At 38.6% G+C, this 24,510-nt stretch overlaps 1 protein-coding gene across 6 annotated transcripts in view; it reads left to right on the top strand.

Annotated features, from left to right (window-relative positions):
• Positions 1-24,510, top strand: part of LOC119646135 (transcription factor hamlet) — a 182,529-nt gene that overhangs the window by 131,942 nt on the left and 26,077 nt on the right. For all 6 annotated transcript variants that reach the window (XM_038046487.1, XM_038046492.1, XM_038046491.1 and 3 more), the window contains 3 exons: positions 2,595-2,723; positions 9,520-9,646; positions 17,469-17,646. In XM_038046487.1, the coding sequence (XP_037902415.1) occupies positions 2,595-2,723; positions 9,520-9,646; positions 17,469-17,646 (434 nt within the window). The remainder of the gene's footprint in view (positions 1-2,594; positions 2,724-9,519; positions 9,647-17,468; positions 17,647-24,510) is intronic.

The raw sequence follows: 24,510 nt of genomic DNA, 5'->3' as shown, positions 1-24,510 counted from the left end.
AAGATTAGTATATTCTGAATGACTTCGAATCTCCAAGTCTCTTCAGGGAGAAGTGGGTCGAAAATTTAAGGACAATGGCCAATTTATACATTTCATTGAAATTCAAAAACTTATTCAAGGATGTGGGCTATGATTTTGTTGAGGGTTAGGAAAATGGTGCACTTTTCCTAGAGAAAGAAGGTACACCCGGTTACCTAAGGGTTTTTAGCAAAAAAGGAAATGTTGAAATAGGGCAAAGTTGATTCGGTAGTCACATATTTAGGACGCAAGGAAGCCGGTGGTGCCGGTTTTGACCACACGGTTGTGCTGATTGGTCGCTTCATTCCCACAAAGTTATGCACAGCACTCTCGCCCTCCCTCCCCTCTCTCCCTCTCAGAGAAATTTAGCTTTTCCTTCACAGTTGAGAATGGAGCTGTCGTTTGGAGAAATCCGCACATATATTTCAGTTTTTGAACCCAAAAGGTATTAACCCGTTTGGAGTCGATAACCAATTAGTGGAAGGGTATAGGGAGTGCCGTGGACTTTAAGAGCGCCGGGATGGGACACTGTAAGGAAGACCAGTCCGTCGGTCACTGGATGAAACAGAAAGCTTTCAATAAGCACGAGAATACCTTACGAATGCTGACAAAAGACCATTCATGTCAATAAATTGCTTCTTTTCGCCAAATTTGTTGCGACTGTCCAAGCAGTGTAGATTATTTTTGGGCTCATTTGTTACATGAGACCAAAGCTGGGCATTTTATCTTTCGTTAACGCGAGGGACGGAATTTTTCTTTGCTCGACCAGCAGAAATTCAAACAAATACCGTTCGCTGGTAAAATCACGACCATTCTTCTCTAATTTTTCTCAAGCATTAAACATTGAGTAACAAAATTACTCCAAACTTCAGTTACGATGACATTGGGGTATCTTGACAGGTAGGAAATCAACTTTGTGCCTTCTGGAATCTAAGGCGGGGGGGGGGGGGGGTATTCAGCGATACACACAGTCTCGAATGGTAGTTTTACGGCTTCTGTGGCGATACTTCATTTGAGCGACTGCAAATTTGGATGGCATATTCGACGGGCATTTTGCTCCTTTCATAATTCGTAGTTCATTGGTTTCAAGTCGGGGATCTCTGACTTCTAGTTGGCTAAATGCTGGGGCATTGTCCTTAAGGAATTGTTAACAACGTTTTGGCTTATGCGCTGACGAATCTCGTTGGAAGTTACAACATTCATCAGCGAAGAGAATTTCATTGCGTGACTTGACTACTGGGTCGAGAGCAATTATTTCGGAAATTTTAGGGGCGGTTTTGACTGCAAGAGTGCAGAAATGGATAAAAGTTACACCTTGCCAGTAGCCTCCCCACCAAACCATCAGGGACGTTGGATAGTGGCTGGGACGCTTCAACCGCGGAACAAGGAGGTGCCCAGTATATCGTTTAAAAACTTTTACTCTCAAGTCTTCCCCCAAACTGCGAGAAATAGTTTGTGGCGCTCGTGCTTACTCCAGGGCGGCTGTATACGCCTGCGCCGTAGCATCGGCTCAGACCAGGGGTAGCTTCCTCCAAACTACAATTTTTAGTTTTAAATATAAATATATATTTCGGGAACGATTCATCAGTACAAAGCTACTCTAGCTTTATATTTCCTCCAAAGGAACTTAAAGGTACTTTCGTCTTGAAAATATTTTTTAGAGAAGCAGATAATACTGAAATATATATCAATTTCGCTTGCCTCATGAAAAAAAGTTATGCTAGCAATCCTACCTCAACCAAGTGAGGGATCCTAGTAGAAACAGAATTTTTGCCTAGTACAAGGATAATATTTTAGAATTATAATTATTTCAAAGATCCTCTTCCTTTACAACTTTTTTTTCTCTTTCCCATGTTTACGTCAAGTTTTACAATTATGATAACATTTTTATCAATTACCGTCAAAGATAAGAAATCAATGGGTGGTAATTGCATGCCCCTATTAGGTAAATCTATAAAGTGTTGATAAGAAAGCACTTTTCGAAGAAGGCCGGAAGGAGCAAAAATTTCATAAGATACACCTCCTTGTGCTGCCCCGCTGCTGTAGGCTTATCGCTTGTAGTATGATGTAAGTGTGATGATAATGGAACGGAAGTCCCATTGAGAATCACAGTGACTGTGGAGGTTTACTATACTCCACAAAGAAATAAACAGAAAAATTTGCATGTGATGTACCTAGAAATATCTCAATTGATAATTACTGGAAACTAAATATCTATGAGCAAAGTTGTTGTTCTGGCGATGGTGCTTTATTGTTCAACAATTTGGAAAATACATCCTGAGCAGCTTTGAGCTTTATTACTAATCATATATACTTAAAAAACGTAAGATACAACAATCTAAAAATATTTTTATCTATCGTCTGACCAACGCTACAGATAATCACAAATTAAGGAGAGCTAAACCGTTCGTAACTTGAAATAATCTAAACATGAGTCAATTCGCCGCAACCAATGCGCAAACCATATCTCATCAGTTACATACACACTTTCACCATATTACCGTTATGACGACTAGATGTCTCTTCAAGTTGAAGAAAGATACTGGCTTTTACAATGTATTTGTTTTTGTTTTCAGGTTTTAGCGGGTCCCGACCTTAGAAGTTGGTTGGAGCCCATGTCCGATGCGGCGAAATGGTTGAAGAAAATTCGTTCGACACATAATAGCAATGAAGTTAACATCCGGCACTATGTACTAGGTGGAAATGTAAGTATATCTAGCTGATAGTGATGGTGAATATCTTTTTTGTATATACATATATATAAGCATTAAATTGGGTCAATATTGCAATTAAGAAATGGCTGTTTAAACACATTACATTATATGTACACGAACATATGTAAATAAAGATTCTGGGATTTAGTAAAGACTTCGTGAAATCACTATTAGAAAATTGCCTTTTAAAACATTCCACAAACTAAGAGTTTTATGTTTTGGATTACGAACTTACCAGAAATTACTGAACTTCTATGTTCAACATACTCACAACATAATGATGCGCATTGAAAGGACTGTGAATAGGCATTCCGATGGCGGCTTATTTTCAGATATACCAATTTGGGGCTGGGGCATGAATCTTTACACTAAGAAGTATGATAAGAATTAAGTTAATTAAGTAAAATGATATTTGGAAGTAATTGTTCCGTTTTACAAGAATAAATATAAATTTCTTTACCTACGACTCCCATTTTCCACTTGACGTTCATCAAAATTACTCACTCGATTTTCTTTTTAAGGTTTTGTGTAAAACAAAACCTTCTTAAAAGCGATTCACTGTCTGTTTGTCTGCCTGTTACATGCACTTTCCTCCAAAACCGCTAAAACAATCCGAACGAAATTTGGTAGACAGATGGGAAATCCCACGCATTCAGCGAGTGGCATAAATTTAGGTGGAGTTTAAAGGGGAGCTCCCGATACATGCAAAAGGGGGGATTTAAAAAATTTCTTCACCGGATATAGTCGTGTGGGGTATCAAATGAAAGGTCGTGCCTAGTACTTTCCATAACTGATATTAGTTTTAACGTGAATTGTAAATTGCGCGAGTTAGAAATCATAGTGTTCACACTTAAAGTGAGCCAGGGCTCATTTTCAGAAAATACCTAACCCAAAAATCCGAAAGAAAAATCAGAAAGGTGCACTTATATGAAATCTAGACTTCAAAATATGTTCCATCCCGATATCCGCTCAAATAATAGATTACCAACTTTTAGAAATTGGTTGAAAACCCCCCCCCCCCCCTTAAGTTCATTCTAAGAATGTCAAATGCACCATCATAGAGGACATTGTCTCGCATACGCATGCTAAGTTCCACGCAAATCTGCCTATTATCACCAAAGTTATAGCATAGCCCTTTTTTTATCCGTTGTAGGTTAACTTCGTCACATTTGTTGAACTCCTAGTGTGATGCCTATATGGTTGACTATTATCAAACAGTGCTTTTCAGATCCATTTTTTGTGTAAATGGATCTTTAACAGATAATGCACAGTTGAATATTCAACTATGTATACGCGAAACTGTCATGCACTCATCCTTCCCCACATAGAGAAAGGCAAAACCTTTTATACCTGAAGGGTTTAGCTTCCGGTTTCCCGACTTATTCGTGGACTTGGATTAAAATACGGTTAATGTCGCTTGATTTTTACCAGCAAATAGTGTGGATCTTGAATGAAGTACTCCAACACATTCAGTTCATTGAACACCTCAATATTATGATATATTTTTACCATGGTCCTCTATGTGGGTCACAGCGCGTCAATTACACCTATGCGCTATCGCTGCCTGGCCTGGCAATGCGCTTCAACTCCCTCCATGATTTTCCGAGAAGCTAAATATACAGATTTGTTTCTCTGTGGAGTATGAAGTCTTAAACAATAGAATATATATTAAATTTAAAGAAGACCAGAGTTGAAGGAGCTTAGCATGACACTCGCACGAAGAGAGCAGCTGACCCAAATCTTTCACTAACCCGTAATACACCGAAAAGGAAAACTACAACGGAACGTAAAAAACCGGAATAGACCGAAGTTCATGTTGACCGGTGAAATCAATTTCTATTGTGATTTCTAATCACTCTTTTCCACCTACCTAATACCACCTAATCTAAATGACCCAGAGTCGTTATTTTTATTATTTTGTCATGCTACCCAACTTAATAAACGTTTCGTAGTTGAATATTTGGAATAATTGTTCGCCTTGTTTTCTTCCATTTCCATTTGAATGGCCTCAAAATTGGTTAGCTAGGGTCTTACCAAAAAAGAAGAAATAGCTTCGTTTTTCCTTCCTTCCTTTTCTTTTTTATTTTTTTTTTCTTACGTATAAGAAAAGGAGTAAGGAAGACGTGTTTACTTCCTTCCTCCTCTTTTCTTACTTAATGATCTTCTGATTATTAACTTATCAGCTACAACTAGTCTATGCAAAAATTCACAAGATGACGTAGGACGTTATCGGCTTTCATAGTTTTTGAAGTGAATGGCCCACTTGGAGGGAGTCACTCAGCGGAATGCTGCCTCTTGCCCTTATTAAAATCTAGAAGCTCTAGTAAAAAAAAATTTGATCCATTTTCTAAGCAAGAAAATGCGATTTTTGCGATTATTCTATAATCCAAATGCAGCAAATGAATATTAGGTTTCTTTTTCAAAACAATAATAGCTAAGAAAAGAAAATTAAGACCAGAAATTACAAATTTCAGATATTACTCTTTTGGTGACATTTCTTAGGTTCGTTTATGCAAAATATTAGGCTCGAAATATCGCAACGTATCTACAATTTTATCTTATGATTTGTAAAAAGGAGGAAAAACCGCGCATGTTTGATTCAATTTCGTTAAATTTTCTCTGGATTATCCTTCGACGTGTTTCTTCTCCCTCTATTCTTCTCGACGGGTCCGAGTCTATGCATCACTCATTCCTTATATAGATCCTAATAAATTTATAGAACATACACAATAATATCACTTTTTAATTCTCCTTACTGTATAAGGGATGAACTAAACTAAATTCAATGCGAAAATCGAAAATCGTAAGGAAAAACCTGTCCATCTGTCTGTCTGTCTGTCACAAGCATTTTTCTCGGAGACGGTTATAGCGGTTGAGACCAAATTTGGTGGAAACGTGGGAGCTGTGAGCGCTCATGCATTCGGTGAATTACATCCTTTTACGTCGAATTTAAGTGTGGCTGGTCCCCATACATGCAAAAGGGGGTGTAAATTGTTTTTTCACCAAATATAGTCATGTGGGTTATCAAACGAAAGGTCTTAATTAGTACTTTCTGAAGTCGGTCTTAATTTTGACATTTGTTGAAAAGGTGGAGAGCGCGGGGGGTCTAAAGTGATCATTTCTTTAGCGGACACATTCTCAAAAACTACCCAACCGAAAAATTTGAAAAAAAATCAAGAGGCTGCCATTATATGATGGCTAGGTTCCGAAATTCCCGTTCATATGAAGTTAATAATAGTATAATACTATAATTTTCAGTATTTGGCTGCAGAACCTCCCTTAAGTCCATCCTAGCAAATTCAAGACTTTGAATATCAATATCACCAGAAAGTGGATATTCTCACATAATATTGTATATGCATATATTACGTGCTAGGTACCAATGGGACAAATGCAGACGCAATTGTTTTTATAAAAGAAATACACAAAACCTTTCAAACCTGAAGCGTCCAGCTTCCAGTTTCCCGACTTGTTTATATTTACAACAAGAACTATCCAGCACCCACTACCTTCTTTCTTTTGGCAATCCAAAAGGATAGAATGCAAAAGTTTGCCATTTACTTGAAGTGAATTAGCTTTCAAGAAGCCTGAACTGGAGGAATCAATGGCTGCAAAGATAGGTATTTTTCTACTGGAGTTTTTAGACTGGAATTTTGTATTTTATAGTTTAAGGTTTGTAATGACAAAATGGAATTGTTGCAGTTTCACTTACAACAGGCCCCGAACCGAAAGCATCGGTTTCCGTGAAATAATAGATGGTTAGGTCAAATCCAGGTATATCATAGTAGATGGGTCAACGTGTCTAGATTGTGGTTGCAATTGGGTTCTGCGGCCGCTTTCCCAGGGGATCGAGTTCAACCGTTTCTTGCAAGCGCACACAATAGCTTTTGATGTTAGAAGCTCCACAGCCAAAGCAAATGTGACGCCATTTCCTAAAAAAATCTTAGCACTAGTTTCCTAACCCACAGCAATTTCAGCAGCCATCAGGCTGTATGCTTCGACCATCGCTTCTCGTGCACCAAAGGGATAATGGTTGGCTATTTCACAGAAAGTCTCTGCACTTCCAACAGGTGAAGCCTGACCCTGAGATGTTGCCATTTTACGAACGGCCAAGCGGTCCTGTTGGTTTTAAAATTCTTCGACCCATCCATATAACTCATGAATGGTTGTGATGCGAATGGAAAGATTGCTCGCATGGTTTCGGACCGCAAACTGCGTCACAGGGTCTTAACCAATTCAGCGTTTTTGAGCGGTTGCTAGAGCCTTGATTCCAGACGTCTGATGTCCCGGTAAAAATCCGTGAAGGGTCCCTGATCGTTCTGCGTCCGACTTCGGTCCACTCCTAAAAATCAATAGGTGGAAGATTATCCCGGAATTGATCTCGGAAAGCGTCCGGCAGATCCGGCCATGGTACCTCTAGGTTGGACTGCCGGTCCTCCCAGTATAAGTCCGCTGCTTCCTGCGCAAAGAGTGTATAAGCAATAGAGAGAAGTTCCTTTGTAGAGCCGAATGAGTCAAGGATTCGATTCTAAAATGGAACTTATCTGTAGGTAATGAACCCTCAGAACTATCATACCTTAAACCCCACGAGTTAAAAATGCGTTTTACGAATAAGCTCAGCTTCGACATCAGCCTAGTCTCCGGATATGAAACCGATAACGACTCTGATGTCACATGATACGGTCTTATAGTATGAGTTGTTGCATTAGGAGGTGTCATCTGTGGGCAGATATGCTCAATCATCAAAGGCGACCGGGGTTCAGTATTGCTTCGCACGCACTCGATGATGATGCGTCGGATCCAAACCCATTGCTCCCAGTCTGTCGGGATTCGGGTCACCATCGCATTCCAGATTGTCATTATAGGTTAATGTCTTCAAGATTTGAGTTTCGGATTGAATAGCAAAACTAAAAAATATATTTTTCTTAGTTAGAAAATAAAAATATATATTTTTTTAAACTTGGTAAATATTATTAGCGTCTCAAATAAGTCCCCTCTACTTTCAAACGTGCGGTCTTATCAGAGCTGCATGCGAGAACTCTAATGTGGTAATGCATCAGGAAGTATTAGAAGTAATTTTTGATGTTCCATGTATCTAATAGTGTTAGTGGGAAGCACAAAAGTGTACTCTCATTCCAGCGTCTAGCTGTAGTTATTGACTTAATTGGCGTTAACTGAATGAGAAAACGAGGAGTGTTTCCTTTGCGGCTGCAATTTTCTTAATTTAAACAAATATCGTATTTCGGGAACAAGTTGTGACCCTCCAAAGTGTTTATTTCTAAAGGAAGTGCGGCATTAGTTCAAAATAAACAAAACTGTAAACAAAAAAGGAAGGCCCTTCTTTTTTCTTTTCATCAATGACACATGCCCTGGCTAAACAGTATTTTATTTCATGTTAAATTGCCAAAAACTAAATCGATACTTAGATAGCTTCGAAAAGCGAACCAAATTTCTGGCGTGGTATAGCAATCCTGCCAGAAAGGAGCAACTATTACAATTTTAACTCCCTTAAATATTTCAGGAGTTTGTTGTTCCTTTCATCCTTCATTAGCGCTAGCTTTCGTGAAAGGAGTAGTTGATTTTTTATCGCTTTTTAGCCTTTGTAAATAATTAGTCTTGTCAGTAAGGACGATATTCTGTTGACCAAAGTCATAGGTTTCTATTCTGACTTTCTGCGAAACTTCGGGCCCCACGGAGGGTACCTGTAGCCCCTCCTCCCTCCCAAGGTGGGTCTACTTTCAGTGGAAAGCATTCAGACTAACTACTTCTCAGTCGAAAGCTGTTTACCTCTAAAAAACGTTACGCTTCAATACCTGAAAATTATTCTTGCTACAATATGCTAGACAGGATTGGCATCCTTTCCGAAGTCGAAGCAAAATGACGTAAGTGTTCTAACTTCTAAGCAGTTACATTTAGCAGCTGCATATTCATTATTTGCACCTCTTTGCATTGTATAGCATACCTTCACCTTCGAAATTGGCAAAATTCACCTTAAAGGGGGTGTTTGATCCATCTGAGAATTTCGGTTTACTCATTGAGGCATCTAGGTTCATTATGGAGATAACGCCTTGGAAGGTGTTTCTAAATAGATAACATTTTGAGAGTAAGTTCGTTTCTGAAGAAGTAAAAGGGAAGGATCGAGGCGATCAAAAATAAAAGTTTAAATTCATAAAGATCCTTTATTTTGTGAACACTGTTCAGTTGTGAATTGGAAGCAAGTCTTAAATGGAAAAGCCAACCTTAAACTGCAATATTCGGATGGCATCCATATATTGAATTCAATGCAGCGCCAAGAAGTTCAGAATCTAGCCCATATTTGTAGTGCCATCACGAAGGTTCAAGCTGCTAAATTATAAAACATTGACAAGTTTCAAGATGCTGCGATCTTTTCAACTGACAATATTTTATATGTGAAACTTTAAAAGCCTTTGTAAATGCATTTTGAATGCTGGAAAATTTCCCAAAAGACGAAGAGAAAAAGCAGTTTGTTCATAAAAACTGGCTTAAATCGTTAACAAAATATGCCAGGTTTTGCAAAATTATAATAAAATTTAATGCCAATTATATTGTGAATTATATTAAATAAATTTAATAAATATTTAAAGACATTTAAGCACACACTCAATTATGTGAATCTATCTGAAATGTACAAATTCATCCTATGTCCCTCTTAGCCCAAATGAATTTCGGGGCTTGAAATAAGTTTTATAATTTCAGTATGCTCCCAACTTGATAAAGGTCATAAATGTCAAACTCCATTTCAAAAATTACTTCTTTTTAATTACAGCTCTGGTATGCAGTTTGTAGAGATATTCCAGCAAATGGTGAATTAATAACCGAACCCAAAGTTCATCTACAAATCAGCGATATATTCGGAAATGCACTGACTGAAGATCGAAGTGACCGTGAAAGTGGTAAGTCTAATCCATACCATATCAACTGAATTAGCTACAATTTCAGATATTTTGCTGCAATTTACGATACAATAGTTTTGAAACATTCAGAAACGAAAAAAAAGCTCTGGTGATCAGAACCTATTAGGTCTTTTCACACGAAGTTCTCATATATCACCAACAAAATTACTCCTTCATTCGGTTACAAGTAACGAACATATCTTTTCCCACAGTCACTTCCAACGAATCCTTCCTTCCTCAGTAACTTCTCTGAATAATTTAAGAGGTCACAAGATACACCTGGCAAAGAAATCGTCCAACCGTACAACATCGCACAGTTTACCAGTGCAATTTGAATTCAATTCGCTTTTTTTTAACTGACATTTTCCATAAAGTGCTGAATCCTTTTGCAGTCAACCGTTACCTACTGTTTTGATCATTACCGGTTAATTCTCCATATGGCGTGCGCAGAAAAGAATATATCCTTGCTTAGGTGCGAGTACTAAAAGATGGGAAATGTTTCTTCGTCTCCGACGCTTTCGTGGCTGCGGTGCAATTAAGGATTTGATCTTTTCGGAGGCTAAATGAGAAGTGCGTTTACTCCTGACCAACGGTCATTTTGTGGTCAAGCACACGACTTTGGTGATTCTATCGAGGCCGGAAGTTCATTGTCATTTTGAATTCAAATTAACCCCCGTTTATGGGGTGTTCGTGACTTTTTGAAAATATAGAGCAATCGCTCGCTTCCGTACTGTACAGAAGTTAACGTGTTTTATTTGATTCCTTGATTTATGGATGTAGTGCATATGCGTGCGATTCACTCTAATTAATATAAACCAGATAAGATATTCTGAAATTTCAGATCATTCCCCATAGGACACAAGTAAAGTTCAAATTTAAGGGTTGATACGACTTTTCTTCAGGAGAAATTTTGAGCTTTCGTTGCTTATGCCAATTCATCCCTCATTTTCCACTGCGAAATCGAAGTCCCAAAAGTCAGTCCATTTGATTCCTTTATTCAATTTCCCCGGGAAAACCATCTGATAATTTATCATATTTGGCACATGCCCAAACTGATTACATTCCAATTTCCAATCTACCCTTTTCTCATTCAACCCCTTCGCACCTATTTAAACGGCACAGACAATGTGAAATACGCAAAATGCAGTCATAGCTAATGCAAAAAATCCGTCTGTAGTGTCATCATCCCTATTCGTCCTTTCCGTGCAGATGGAAATTAGATTCGGGATTTTTTGCGTGATATCAACACGCTACATAGCAAAAACGGATCTGCATTGTATCATTCAGGATACCGGTGCGTGCGAGTTGATTGTTTGATGAATTGCTTAAAAGGATATACATATGTAGTAAGGACCTTGTCATTCCATGCAACCCTATCTTGCATGGCGGCGGGATTGCCTCAAAAAGGGGTGCACGCCCGAAGCGAAATCACGCATGCACTGGCCGCACATTGAGGATACGTCTAACGGACCAAGCATTGTATGTTTTTATTTCTTTTAAAGGATCATTTGACTAAATGACATTTTCACTCGGAGAACGTGTAGGTTTTAATTCGCTACTGCTACGGGACTATTGCACGTGCCTTAAATATTTTTCCAGGAGATAATATCAGAATGTGTTGCACACACATAGTACATATACGCATGTGACTGCGTCTAGCTGAGGATGGGTTAACAAATTTCAAAGGTTATGAAAACGATAGGTCAAATTCATCATAACCGGGCGCAAGGACAACAATAGAAACGGGGAAAATTGAAATATCCGCAGGATTATCATAATAAACACTAAGTGATATAATATTGCATATGTCATTGGAAGGGATTATAATGGTATCTGGAAATGACACTGATCATGGCTGATCCGGGCTTTGCAATTTGGATAAAATAAGAGTTGAGGGTGCTTCGGCAAGAATTGCCTCCGCACGATGTTCTTTGATGGAAGTGCCAACTATTTCTTTAGCTTCTGTTACCATGCTTTGAATAAATCCACAGTTTTCGAATCCTGGATGAAATCGTCTCCTTAATATTCACATTTCTGAGTTACCATTTCATTGCCTGATAATTTGTTACATTGTGTAATCCACTCCGCCGTCATCATCATCACACCCGATCTCGCGCAATAGGGGTTTCCCTATCCAAGAGGGTTGATGAGGGTGCAGATAATAATTTGACACGTACGTTACGCATGCGCATCGTATCTATTCCCTATTAAGCTTAAAGTGTGAAACTCTCGGATGATAAATTGAGCGAAAACCAAACAAGACATGAGGGCTCTACTGTTCATTTTTGGTTATTTTGGGGGTTGTATAATGTTACGTAGTCACAGAACGTTTCACCACGGTCCATTGTTCAAATAGAGATATCATCCCTGTGTTTGCCTTTTTGATTTGTCCTTGCTATAGCAGCTACTGATGCATTTGTCTTGTACCATTATTGGTTCGAATGTTATTTGTTTTGTCGGAGGATTTCTTTCTGTAGTAAACCACGATTCTACCCATCATCGTGTAACATCATTATCGTGGCCGTTGTAGTGGGATTTAGGGTTTCATTGGTAGAACCGCACATATCACTTATAGCTCAGCAGGATTCGTTGTTATCAGTCGGACTAATCAAGGAGAAATAATGTTCTTACTTAAATCCCTAATTTTACGTTGGCAATGAATTCTGTGCAATTGTTTGCATAATCAGAAGAATAATCAAAATGTTCCCAACATCTGCCACATGTTTGGATTAATTCCAAAGTGGAGTGTGATAGGGGTGATTTGAATACTTTGAATTTTTGATCGGAGTTTCCAATCAAAATTTTATTTAAATCCAAAATATAATTAACTTTTTGTGACAACACATAGATTTTGTGGTTTATTGCGGAACTTGGTTGTTGTAATTTTTTCTATTCCTTCAAATGAATCTTTTGTTAAAGAATAGTAGATTGGGTCCACTTAGCTACTTGAAAAAGCCGACTTTTTCTGGATTTTGAGAATTCATTCATTCATTCAACTGGAAGGTCCATATGTATCTGCTCCCAGGGCAGATGTGAGGCAGCATTTGATGAGTTGTCTCTGCCCTGGTACGAAATTGTAGCCGTCTTCGCCCCTCTTTTTATTTTTGATCTTTGCGTGTTAACCCAAAAAGAGGACCATTAAGAGTGGGAGCAGGTTGCTCTCCGTTTGGTCCGATCCGACATTAAATGGATGCGGACTTAGGACTTCCCAATCCCTAAAAAGGAATTTTACGCTGACTTTTGGATTTATTCGCGGAAAATTAATCTTTGAGGTAATCTATTAATTAACCAAAATTTCAATCCTTCGTTGAAATCAAAGGGACATCCCCAATGTCCGCTGCATCTCCAACAAAAACAAAGAAATAACCAAAAGCAACTAAATTGGGGTGGGGTATTGCGTCCCAGTTACGTGTTTCGACCGTTTTCTAGGCAATACGTGAATGGGCATTCAGATGCAGAATGAAACCCCCTTTCCCCGAATATTGCGTTTAGCTTGCTTAGTTTTCCGCTTAACATCTTCAAGATGGATCTATTTCTCATCTTTGATAATTACAGAGGTTGGAAATAAAATTTCGCTATTTTCATCCGTGCTTGTTTCCCTTCTTCCTTCAATTCAAACTTCCGCCTAAAATCAACTTATTGGATATAAAATTAGACATTTTTTGAAGCGGCAAAACTTATACTTGTTTACACTTTCGGACCATATGACATATACCGATTGAAAGAAACTGATTGGCACTACAGCAGCTATCAGAGATGGATATTCATAATAAGTTTTGCACGCCATCTAGTCCTGAAATCGGTTTTAAACATGAATAAATTTAATGATAAAATGAAGACGCGATAGCTTAAATAGAATAAATCTGAAAACTGTAATATTTTTTTATAAACAGGACCTATTTTTTTTAAGATTCCGAAAAAGTCTTATACTTCGAATGGGTTGATATGAAGGTAGCCGGTATTTTGAAAAGGGGAGACCGATCGTAACTCTCTTGAACACCTTAATATCGAAAGAAACCGCGAGCGAAAAAGAAGTGCATATGTCCCTGGAATAGAGAACTTTTTGAACTTTTGGCCAGGAAGGGGGTGAATTGCGCCGAAATTTTGGAACCATTGCGCGCATATTTCGGATAAAATACCCTTTCAAGGACCCGAGTATTTGCGTGGCATACGGAATTGTCTGGAGGGCGTGAGGGTGTTGAAAATCTAACCTACGATCGCCGTTAACATAAGCTACGAAAGTGTCCAAAAAATTCTGATAGATGAAATGGAATTTCGAAAAATCTCCGCTAGCTGGGTGCCGCTTCTACTATCCGAAGACCACAGTTTCCCAGTGTCTGTTCGGACGATTCTAACAAGAGGGTGACGCGTTTTTGGATTGGTTTTGTGAAGAAAATTTAGTGCACCATTATATACCCCAGTCGAAACACGCTAGTATACAGTCGAGGAGGAACCGCGAGAAAGCCCTAATGAAGGCTCAGGCGAGTCTATGTGCCGGTAAAATAATGGCAACGGTTTTCCGATCGGAAAGATTTTATTCATCACGATTTTTTCCATGGTCAATGTACTAACAATAGTTCTTCAAGGACGCGGTGCGACTTTCCTTTAACAAAATAATGTACTAACAATGCACAGTATTACTGCTAAATGCCGAATGCCGTGAAATCGCCATTCCGGCGAAAAAAGAAGGTAAAATCCGTCATTCTTCTCCATGACAGCACAAGGCCTCGCAATCACCTACGAGACGTTAAGTCTCAAAGACAAACACAACAAACGACTACCTCTTATTGTATTCCACCAAGGATAGGGCAGAAAACTCTACGTTACAAGGTTTTCCCACCAAATTGAGGCTTAGGAAGACTAGCTTACGGGGAAAAAGGCGTGAAACCTAAAACTAGAAATGTGAAGGCAAGTGTACGCGGAGCCTAGCCGGGAACACTGATGAGAATCTATTGATTCTCTATCCAACACCACCAAACGAAGTAGTGAGTCGGAGTAGACTATCTTCCACTTGATTCAGAAGACTTGCAAAATAAGAATGAGGTCTGAATCCTGGAAATGTTGGGCCCCAGGTTGGGCGCCATTTGTAATGAACTTAAATGGATCGTCTGATCCTCCTAGTAATTTAATTTCATTACACTGTATCCAGATGCATCTCAAATAAAAAATGTACGGTAGTGCGGTCCGATCTGCCGACTCCTATGGTTCTCAGTGACGATTGATTATCAAAAGTAATGAATGGCGCTTCGCAGGTATGAGGATGAACATGCTATACTGGATCAGTGGCATCATACGTTGTAATCACTCTCTAAATAAAGATATCGGCAATCGATATGGGGTTGCTGAAAAAGTAGAGAAAATTCGAGAGAGGCATCTTCGATGGTCATGTAATTAACGCTGATGTATATACACTAGCTAAAATCGTCCTGATTATTAATGTCGATAGGAAGCGACCAAAAGGTCAATCGAGGTAGCGATGGCCTGATATAGATGTGAGAGTCTTTCAACTCCGCCGAAACCAAGCCTATGACCGAGCAAAATGGTGAATTTGATTATAACAAACTCCACTATTGAATGGAACAAAGGCTAAGGAAGAGGGTGTACAAATGATTGTCCTTGTAAATATGCATTATTGCGGTTTTAAAATTGTCTCTGAGTACTTGAATGGTTACTAAAGGATACTTAACGTGACTTCGAAGAAAAAAGTCCAATGGTGAATAATAGCACAATTCAGACGCGCTATACATGGGGCTGATCTGACAGGACGGGTACAAGTTTGAGATTTCACATCCCCCGTTTGCCAGAAATGTTCGAATTTATTAATTTAATTATCGAGGGCCGTTTTCGTGATGTGTTCGGCCTCTCTCTCTCATTGTCTTTGTAATTAATTTTCACTACTCCCACCCGTAGTGATAATAGAAGAGAGATTCTCATTTTAGGTCCTTTTTATTGATTGGTTGATTGATTTCGAAAATATTTTTACGGCGGCCAAAGGATTCCATCTGCATTGCTTTAAAAAGGGAAGAATCTTGATAGAAGCTCAGTTAAAAAGATGTAAAAGTCTTGAAACTTTGAAACTTTGGTTTCACCCTATTCTAAAACTTAGGCCGGGAAATATAAGGTAGTTTGAGGGTAAACGGAAGGAGAATTTCATGCTCTTGATAGACGTCTTAAACCATTGGTGCATTAAATACCCTGTTTTCCATATGGTACCTACGAGAGGTTACAGTTGAGTTCTTCTTTTGCGAATCTTCATTAAAATTCACATATATAATGAATACCATATCGTGGGAATGTCCGCCACTCATTCTGACGTACAAAGGTACCGCATCATTCGTATGTCCTCCTATGACTCCACTCTGATGTCTCAAAGAAGCATATGCACCAGTAGGGGAAGACACTTGACCCCACTTGAGGAAAGAAGCAAATTATAAATTATCTCAACAACCGTTCACGCACTCACCTGTCCATGGATCGGTGCTATATGACTTTGTGGCGAGCAATCACTTGTGAACTACTTACTTTTAGGGAAATCACTCCAGTGGAACGGTAGCATGTGGAGTTCAGTCCTTTATTGAAGGGAGCGTGGTTTAGGGGTAGTAAAAATAGTGGAAAAATTGACTTGTTAACATTTGTGGGTATTTGAGGGTTGCGTTGCATTTTGGGGTCTGTTATTGGAATGTATTTTATTTTAGCGAGCTCGGATCAATCAAGATAGTTTCGATAATTTAGGGGTTCGAAAACTCAAAATGTTTTGATGAAGCTTCCTTTGATGTATTGTATTTTCAAAAAGTCCTGGGAATAATTTATATAACGTGAATTTGGGAAAATATATATATTCAAAATAATTTGAGTTTATTTAGCGGTTGAAGTAAATTTCAATTTCAAATTGGTTACAGAATTCTGTTATATATTTAATTAATATGAAAAACGCTTCACAAGGACCATGTATTCGATACTTCGCACAATAAAAATGTCATGCACCCTCTATTAGCTACCACACTGTCCACTCGGACAGTTCTTTTGATGCTACTTCTATTCACATATGTAAAAATCCGTCAATACCAAACAAGGGTTGTATCCATATGTTTACTATGTCCCTTGAGAAAAATGACTATAAACAGTGACGAAATCGTGAACACAGCGCGAAGGGTGTTTGAGTAGCGAAGCTTATTACCCGCACCGGGGCAGAGGGCCGAAAGTTGACCTGTGTGCCTTGAGAAGGTGCATTCTGATTGAATTCAGGTGTTTTATGAGCACACAAGTTGAAGAGTACTCACCTCATGGATTCCTTTTTTTTATACAGCGAATGGGGTGGGGGTGAACACATTGTAATTATTTGCTCTCTTTCAAATGTCCAATGGCGTATGTGTTTTGTTGTTATTGCTGGGCTATTGCGCTGACGATTGTTGGAAGAGTGCTATTATCATATCGCTGGGATACAATCGTTTTTCCTCAATCGCTTCCTATTTTTGAAGAGGAGAAATTAGTGGACGTGCAGGTTGAAGTGGTCTTTTAAGGACATTCTCAATAGATCGCGGATGGACTTTAGAAACACTTGTTTGATGGTGATGATACTTACTGGATGTTTTCATTGAGTGGTAGCCTAGACGATATTTGCGCAGATACTTTTTGAAGTGAGAGCTTAATTCGCTCAAGTGTTGATTTGAAGATTGTGACTCGAGCTAACATATTGATGATAATTGTGGCAAAATAATTAGTGAATTGAAGTGAGTTTTCAGACATGGGTTTCACATCTAAAATATTTTCTAGGTGTTACTATAATTCCATATTTAATTTGAATTTTTTATCCTTCCAACAGGATCCCAACACAGTGGAACAACCGGTGAAGATGATTTCAATACATCAAACGATTTAGATAATAATATCATATCAGAGAGTAATAGCCGAAGTCGAGAGCAAAGTAGAGATTCAGATGATGAGGAAGTAATTGATTATCGATGTGTTGTGTGCGAAAGACAATGTCACGATATTGAACAGTAAGTAGTTCTTGTCTATTATTTACGATACCGAAAAGATCCCATTTTTTTTTTTTGTTATTGCCAAAGAGGAGCTTCCTTGTGACTACATAATTTCAAACTGCCACGGTGCTATCTACTATAAAGTGGTTCTAAATTGATAACGATTTTTGCTAGTAGCAGATACAAATTCCCTAAATTGTGATTCATGTCGCAGAAGAGAGGACAACAGAGCGTTAACTGAGATATATTTCAATCAAAAATTAAGTTTTTTTGGACCAGAATTTTGACTACTTTTGCTTCGTCACGATTTTCTGTTCTTTTACTTCACCGATAGCAGCTTTATTTGTACCGAAAACACCTGCTTGAAGTTTCAAATTACTCTGGGTTTACTCCTAGTATACCGATCCCAGTCTCCTCAATAAAGAGGAGCTATTTGATTTTTAGTTGGCTAAGCCTGTAGAAAAACCGGCCCCACACAAAAATGCATTTAGAGAACTAACAGACCCCATTAGGAATAGATGAGAGCACACTGATGAAGGGGACTGTTGGTTCCCGAAGTACACTATTTGGGGATTCTATCAAATAATTTTAGCCAATAAAGGAAAACTTCCCTTAACCCCTTATTGGAATTACCCTGGGCACGCATTTATTTAAATGTTTGGAGTTTTCCTGCGTATATGCGGTTGTTATCATTGAGAGACGACGGGCACAAAGAAACAAAAGTTGCTTTCCTTTTGGCATTTTATGGAATTTTTCAGAGCCATTCCCACCAGGGGCAATACAAAGCCTCTTTTCTAATTTATGCTCCTTAGGATCTTGAACAAATTGTCTAGCTTACGCCGCATATAGTTTTTCATTGTTCATACTTTGCTTCCAGAAAGAAAAATTTCAAGGGTCTAGTGGCGAAATTTGAATATTTCAGCGCATTGTTATCAATGATTTGTACTCTTGTTTTCACCGATCCAGGATATTTCTCAATGATTTGAATTGCTTCTCAAAAGGTGGTCTCTTAGAAGGATTTGCTTCGCTTTGTAACAATCTAAATCTACGGTGTCTCTGCTAACGCAATTTTAGGCTTTTTTGAGGTGTTTTCCGTCTTGCCATTCCATGGTGTCAAAGTTACTTTTTTCCCCAACGCATGTTAAGGTCAATGTTACAGAACATGGTCCAAAATTTATAAATTTGCCAACCAGAAGATTGGGGTCCTTCTAAGATGTATTTATTGAATTGACGTTTCTGGGGTCGCCGTTATTTGACCTAATGTTAGCCGCCTTATTTATGTTATTGGCGAAAAGGGTATCAGGAACTTTGTTATCATTTTCAATTGGTTTAGAAAATTTTGTAGATCCCAGATTATATTCTACTTTAGTTCTGCTTTTCTGGATTTGGTTGACTCAGAGTTTAACTTTCACATAGTCTCACCGGAACAGCAAGCAAAAAAGTTAGCAGCTTCTCGGTTAGAGAAACAACTTGCTTTGCTTTGTTTCTTTCATAAAATTTTTTTTTCACTTGTATCCTTTTTCGTTGCTCTGGACTTTTCCAATGGTCTGCATCGGTATTGAAGGGAGCAAATCCCGGCTCTAGTGCGAAAATTATACCCACAGACATGGAATTGTAAAATCAAATTAATTTTGTTAAGGTCTTTACTCTGGACTTAGAGGAAACTCCCGGGTCAAGGAGAACCTCTCCCTGTCTCCCTTCCCCTCTCTACGAGCTTGGTTTAATAAGGTTTTATTTCACACAAAATCTTAAAAATCTCCCCCATCTCTACGGCTTGGTTTTTAAGATTTTGTGCGAAAAACAAAACCTTATTAGAATCGAGTCGATGTCTGCCTGTCTGTCTGTATGTTACACCCGATTTAGTTGGAAATGGCGGCTGGACAGATTATCTCGACAATTGGTGAGAGCGTGTGGTCTGTTGTTCCCTTTACATGTAGCTAATGGCGCCATTTTGGGTTTAGGTTAAGGGGGGCTCTCCATACATGTGAATGAAGGGTGCACAATTGTTTTTCATAGAATGTGGCCTTGTGGGGTATCAAATTAAAGGGCTCAATTAGTACTTTTCGAAACTGGTCTGCTTTCCTACTTTTCATACTTTCATACTTTTCTATTTGAAATGTCTACTTACCATCGACCGTTACAAACCATTAATAGAAATCTTTAAAGAATCGATGTACTCCTAACGAATCGATTTATAGTTTGGCTATAAAATTTTCGTTGCTTTTTTGGCCACTGTATTTTTGACAATTGAACTTAGGCTTAACAGAGGTACTTCCAGTAATTTTTATATTGAAATTCATTTTCTCTTGATTGTTTTTTTAGGACTGCATTTTTTTCAATGTTTCATGCAAAATATTTCACCTAGCTCTACCCTCTTTGCAGAATTGAAAAACAAAGGTGGGTCCAATCCGAGAATGCTGTTGGCATCATTCAAAACCCTTCGTTCGTCTTCTTCTTTGCCTTTTATTCCATTCAGAAGCGAAGGCGGCTAATTTTGACCGATTGCGCCAATTTGTTCGGTCAAAAATCTGATTTGGATGGAGTGACGAGGCTTTCAAGTTACCATCCACCGTAATAAAGCATGGTTGTTTCTGTCAACTTTTCGTCCTTTTCCATCAAGTTAAAAAAAAAAGACTCTTATTACTACGGTCTTCCTCCTGCTTTTATCCCTCAGGACATTCGTAAAGTATCGCTTTGCTGGGAGGGCTCCAGTTCAGACTATTAGATTCATGTTAAACATCCGGCTTACTTTTTGGGCGAGAACTGCTTCTTGAAGTCTTATTTGTATCGTCATTATTATGCAGTTTAACGTGGTACAGTTTTCTTTTGATTTGGTATGTTGTCACTCAGGATAGTCCTCAAATTTTTCCTCCTTTTTAGGATCGTTGAGCACTCGAACACTGCATACTCTTGATCTGCTGCTTTTTTAGTGTATTCAACATTGTCAAGTCCTAAAAGTAACATGTGCCATAAGGAATAGTGTAAGATAGTAATTTATTCTCTATTTTAATGTATGTGTTCAGTGGACTCCACCAGAGCTGCCTTACCATTATTATCATCTATTATACGAACTTTTCCTAGTGGCTTTCCCAACATTCGCATCGAATGGATTTCTTTTCTATTGGTCGTAAAGGTCATGCGTCTCGATCGCTGCAGGGATCATTGTAAAGAGGAAGCACACTGACTTATCCAATGTTGTCCTTCACGGTATGCCAGCCTTACACTAGGCTAGGGTCTAGACAAAAGTCATATATGGTAAGGTAGTTCAGAACAGACGGTCGGCCGGCTATGTGCAGCAAGGATTTCCATATAACGAGGATTCTTATTTAATTTCCGAAAAAAAATAATAGAAATAGAACGGCAACTACATGAGGAGCCGCGAACCATATGAAAGGATTCGATTGATAAAGTCAGTCAAGAGATGCAAGGTTTTACAAATTAGAGGAGGATGTAGTTAACCGATTGATGCCGAAAACTGAAACTGGTGTGTAGCATAATACAAGAACCGAAAGAGAGCCAGTTTCACCATTGGTAATAATAGTTGGATAGATGGTGTCCAAAGTCAGATAGGGTGGTATGAGCAGAGGATACAAGGCGGTTCTTCAGGTTTTTGAAGTATAACAAAAGTTGATTATTTCGATGGCCAAGAAACGCCCTTTTTACTATGCATGATTCAAAAGTGATAGCAGTCCGTCGGTCTTCGTTTTGACAGTCTCTAGAACTTTAAAGCTCTTTTCGCCAATGCCGGAGCACTATTATCTCCAATACGTCTGTGGATCCTTTGTATTACCGAGAAAACATTCGATTAGGTTGGAACTTGATTTTTATCCTTTTCTTGCAGCTTGAAACTAATTATTATAATTTTTAACAAGAGCCGTGGATTGTCAATTGGCCGAATTTCTGTCATGTTCTTCGCTCATAACAACTCCTCAGGGAAATCCTGTCCCACTGGTTTGCATTTGTCCAAAAGAAAAGAAAATGTCCTTTCCTCCTCATCCGGATACCTTGATAGCATTCAGAAATCGCGATATTTTTGCCAACATTTGTGGTTGTTTGGCTGGACATAAGAGGAGAAGGAAGAGGAGCTTGGTCGTATGCATGGAGCCGATTTCATTATTATCCGGATTATATTTGGGGTGGGGGAGGAGGGTGGATATATCAAATTAATCGAAGATAATGTCACAGGACTATGAAATTGCATGTGACATAATTGTGTGGATCTTTATTGTCCGACGAAAAAAGTGAGCATAGTAAAAACTTGAAAGTGGCTTGGAGTACATTTGTTACTGGGACGAAATATGTAAAAATCGGAGAACGGTAGGGTGCACCTTTCAAAACCATACCGGATCCCTCCTGACTTCGCTGAATCACGATTTTCGTGCTTCTTCGCGTGGGGAATTGACCTTTTAGCCTTCCACTTCCTTGGCTTCTCCAGTAGTTACTTTTGTATTTTTACAATTATGGAGACAATCACAAGCGAGTTCCTTTTCGACTTGAGTATCTTGGTAATTATACTCTTCGGTTGACGTTTGTTTTCAGCGCTTGGTTCAAGTTCTTTTTTCTCGATTGCGAATCTCCACTTCGATCAAGCTCCTACCACTCTTCACAAGATCCTTTCTGGTCTCCACCTCGAAGGTACTACGGAAGAAACTTCTATCTACCAAAAATGTCGTAACCTTTCTCATTTCAGGACTATGCGTTCTTCTGAAAATGGAATGACTAAAATAGCTCATAAACGATACCTAATAAGCATTAATACCGCCTTACCTAGCAGTGATCCCCTACTCCCCTAGATGGGGAGATATTGCCATCGATTGGTTGATCGCGCTCTTTGGTCACCTCATATTGAAAGAGCAGCAAGGTTTTGTGAAATATCGATCCAACCCATTCGACTTTATCAGCTTCGTTGCTTATTTCGCGCCAGAAGATATGCGTCATTTGCTTTGATTTAATTGAACCTTTTGATTCTCCGCTCCATTTTGTTCCACAATTACCTATCGGCTGGCCTCCTACCTTTAAAGTCCTACTTGCAGAGTTGCTTTTGTTGGTTCGTCATTCCGCTCCTTTTTTCTTTCCTATGTGGTACTCTACGGCTCTATACTAGGTCCTCTATTATTCTTACTTATTATTAATGTATTTCTTCTTTTCTCACCACCCAGTGCTTATTTTAAGCAGACTGCGGAATGGAGAGATCCTTTCTAGGTCTGGGTGTAACCGACGATAAACTTCAATTCCCACTTTGTCAACATTGTCAATCTCGCTTCCAATATGTATGGCTTTATTCTAGATTTCTACATTTCTCTTCCGATTTTACTATAATTCAGGCCTTCTGAACATTTTTGGATTGTCTTGTTGAAAACATCCTTGAATATTGCTCTGTAATTTGGTCTTCCTTCCGCGACTGTGACTGTCTCACCATTGAAGTTGTGGTAGGCAAATTCAACCGATTCCTATTTTTCTATTGCCAGAGAGGCTGCTTTGCCTCCTCGGATATTATCTTCCGCATAGCTTCCAGTCGCGCCCGTGTTGGGGGCATTTTTTGGTGTTTTTTTGCAGAACTTGACAGATATTTTTGCTACGCAATCCGCTTGATTCCTTTGTCTGTCTCCCTTCTTGGTTTTAATCGTAGGATAAACCAGTTACTTGCTCCTTCCTCTGAGGACAATATATAATTGGAGACTCATTTTTCAGTGTTTTCTTTGTCAAATTAAATAAATAAATAAAATAAATAAAAACTTTTCTACTGCCTCCATGGCGTAATGGATTTAATTAATTTTTGGTCACGAATTTCTCGATAAGATTAGATCCATTCTACCTCATTTTTGAAATATTTTTTTCATCAACTTATTTTGAGATAATAATTTTTAAATCGGGGAGAAGGACGCTCTGCTGGTTCCCCAGATTTATAGCCAAAAATTCACTACAGAGCCCCATTTCTTCGAATACCATGTATCGGTTTTGGGCAACATTGTCTCGATTCGCGATTTAATCATCGTTGCCTGTTTCAGGCGAAAAAACAACTTAGTGTGCCACTCGCTACTCTGAACTTTGATCGCAGATCAAACTCAAAAGTCCATGTTTCGTCTCCTGTTGTCACTATGTCCAAAAATTTTGGACCCGTTTCATAGGGTTCATAAAATTCCTGGCACTTCAATAAACGCTTTCGGAGGTTTTCTGAAGCATTTTGAACGTCTCCGATCCGTCTTTTACCAGTTTCTCAGAAAATCTGATTTCACAACTCTGCTCCAAAATCTGGCTCATGTTTTTCCCGATGAAGGTGCAGCAGGTATTTGCAGGCGACTGGTACTTAAAAAAATCTTTCCGGGAACTTTTGGGGTAGACCCTGTAAATTATCAGTAAGTTTTGGGAGGCGGGTATATCAACATTTTGTATGCCTTTCTTTGGGTTGAATTTTGCGAATGTTTCTCCAGAAACGCTTTTCTAGGTATTTGAGGATGAGCTATGGATTCACTACTCTGAAAATTTTATTGGTATTTTATGGTAGTTTCTGGTAAGATCTTTCCTTTAATAATATCTTTGGATTATTCTTGTTACATCTCCATTATATCTTTGGAATATTTTTATTGTACTGAAATTTACTTCATCATCCAATATTCCAAATTGATTCACCATACTTTTCGTCTACTTATTCCTACTGATGAGGCTGAATCTTTTCAAGGAAGAATTAATCCTTAACACGCACCTCATTATCGTGAGGTGATAACTCATATGAAAGTAATATCCATTAGGCGCAATGACCATCCAATTGTCACCATGTCTCCTGACCACTGTCTTCGTCCATATTGATAACAATCAATTACAATAATTTATTTACAAATTGAACTCTTGGTATTTACGAAAGTCAACACTTCTTTCCTAATT

The sequence above is a fragment of the Hermetia illucens genome, chromosome 1 (genome assembly GCF_905115235.1).
Source record: "Hermetia illucens chromosome 1, iHerIll2.2.curated.20191125, whole genome shotgun sequence".
Lineage (NCBI taxonomy): Eukaryota > Metazoa > Arthropoda > Insecta > Diptera > Stratiomyidae > Hermetia > Hermetia illucens.
The sequence above is the reverse complement of the archived record's forward strand: the minus strand, read 5'-3'. Positions and strand labels throughout refer to the sequence as shown.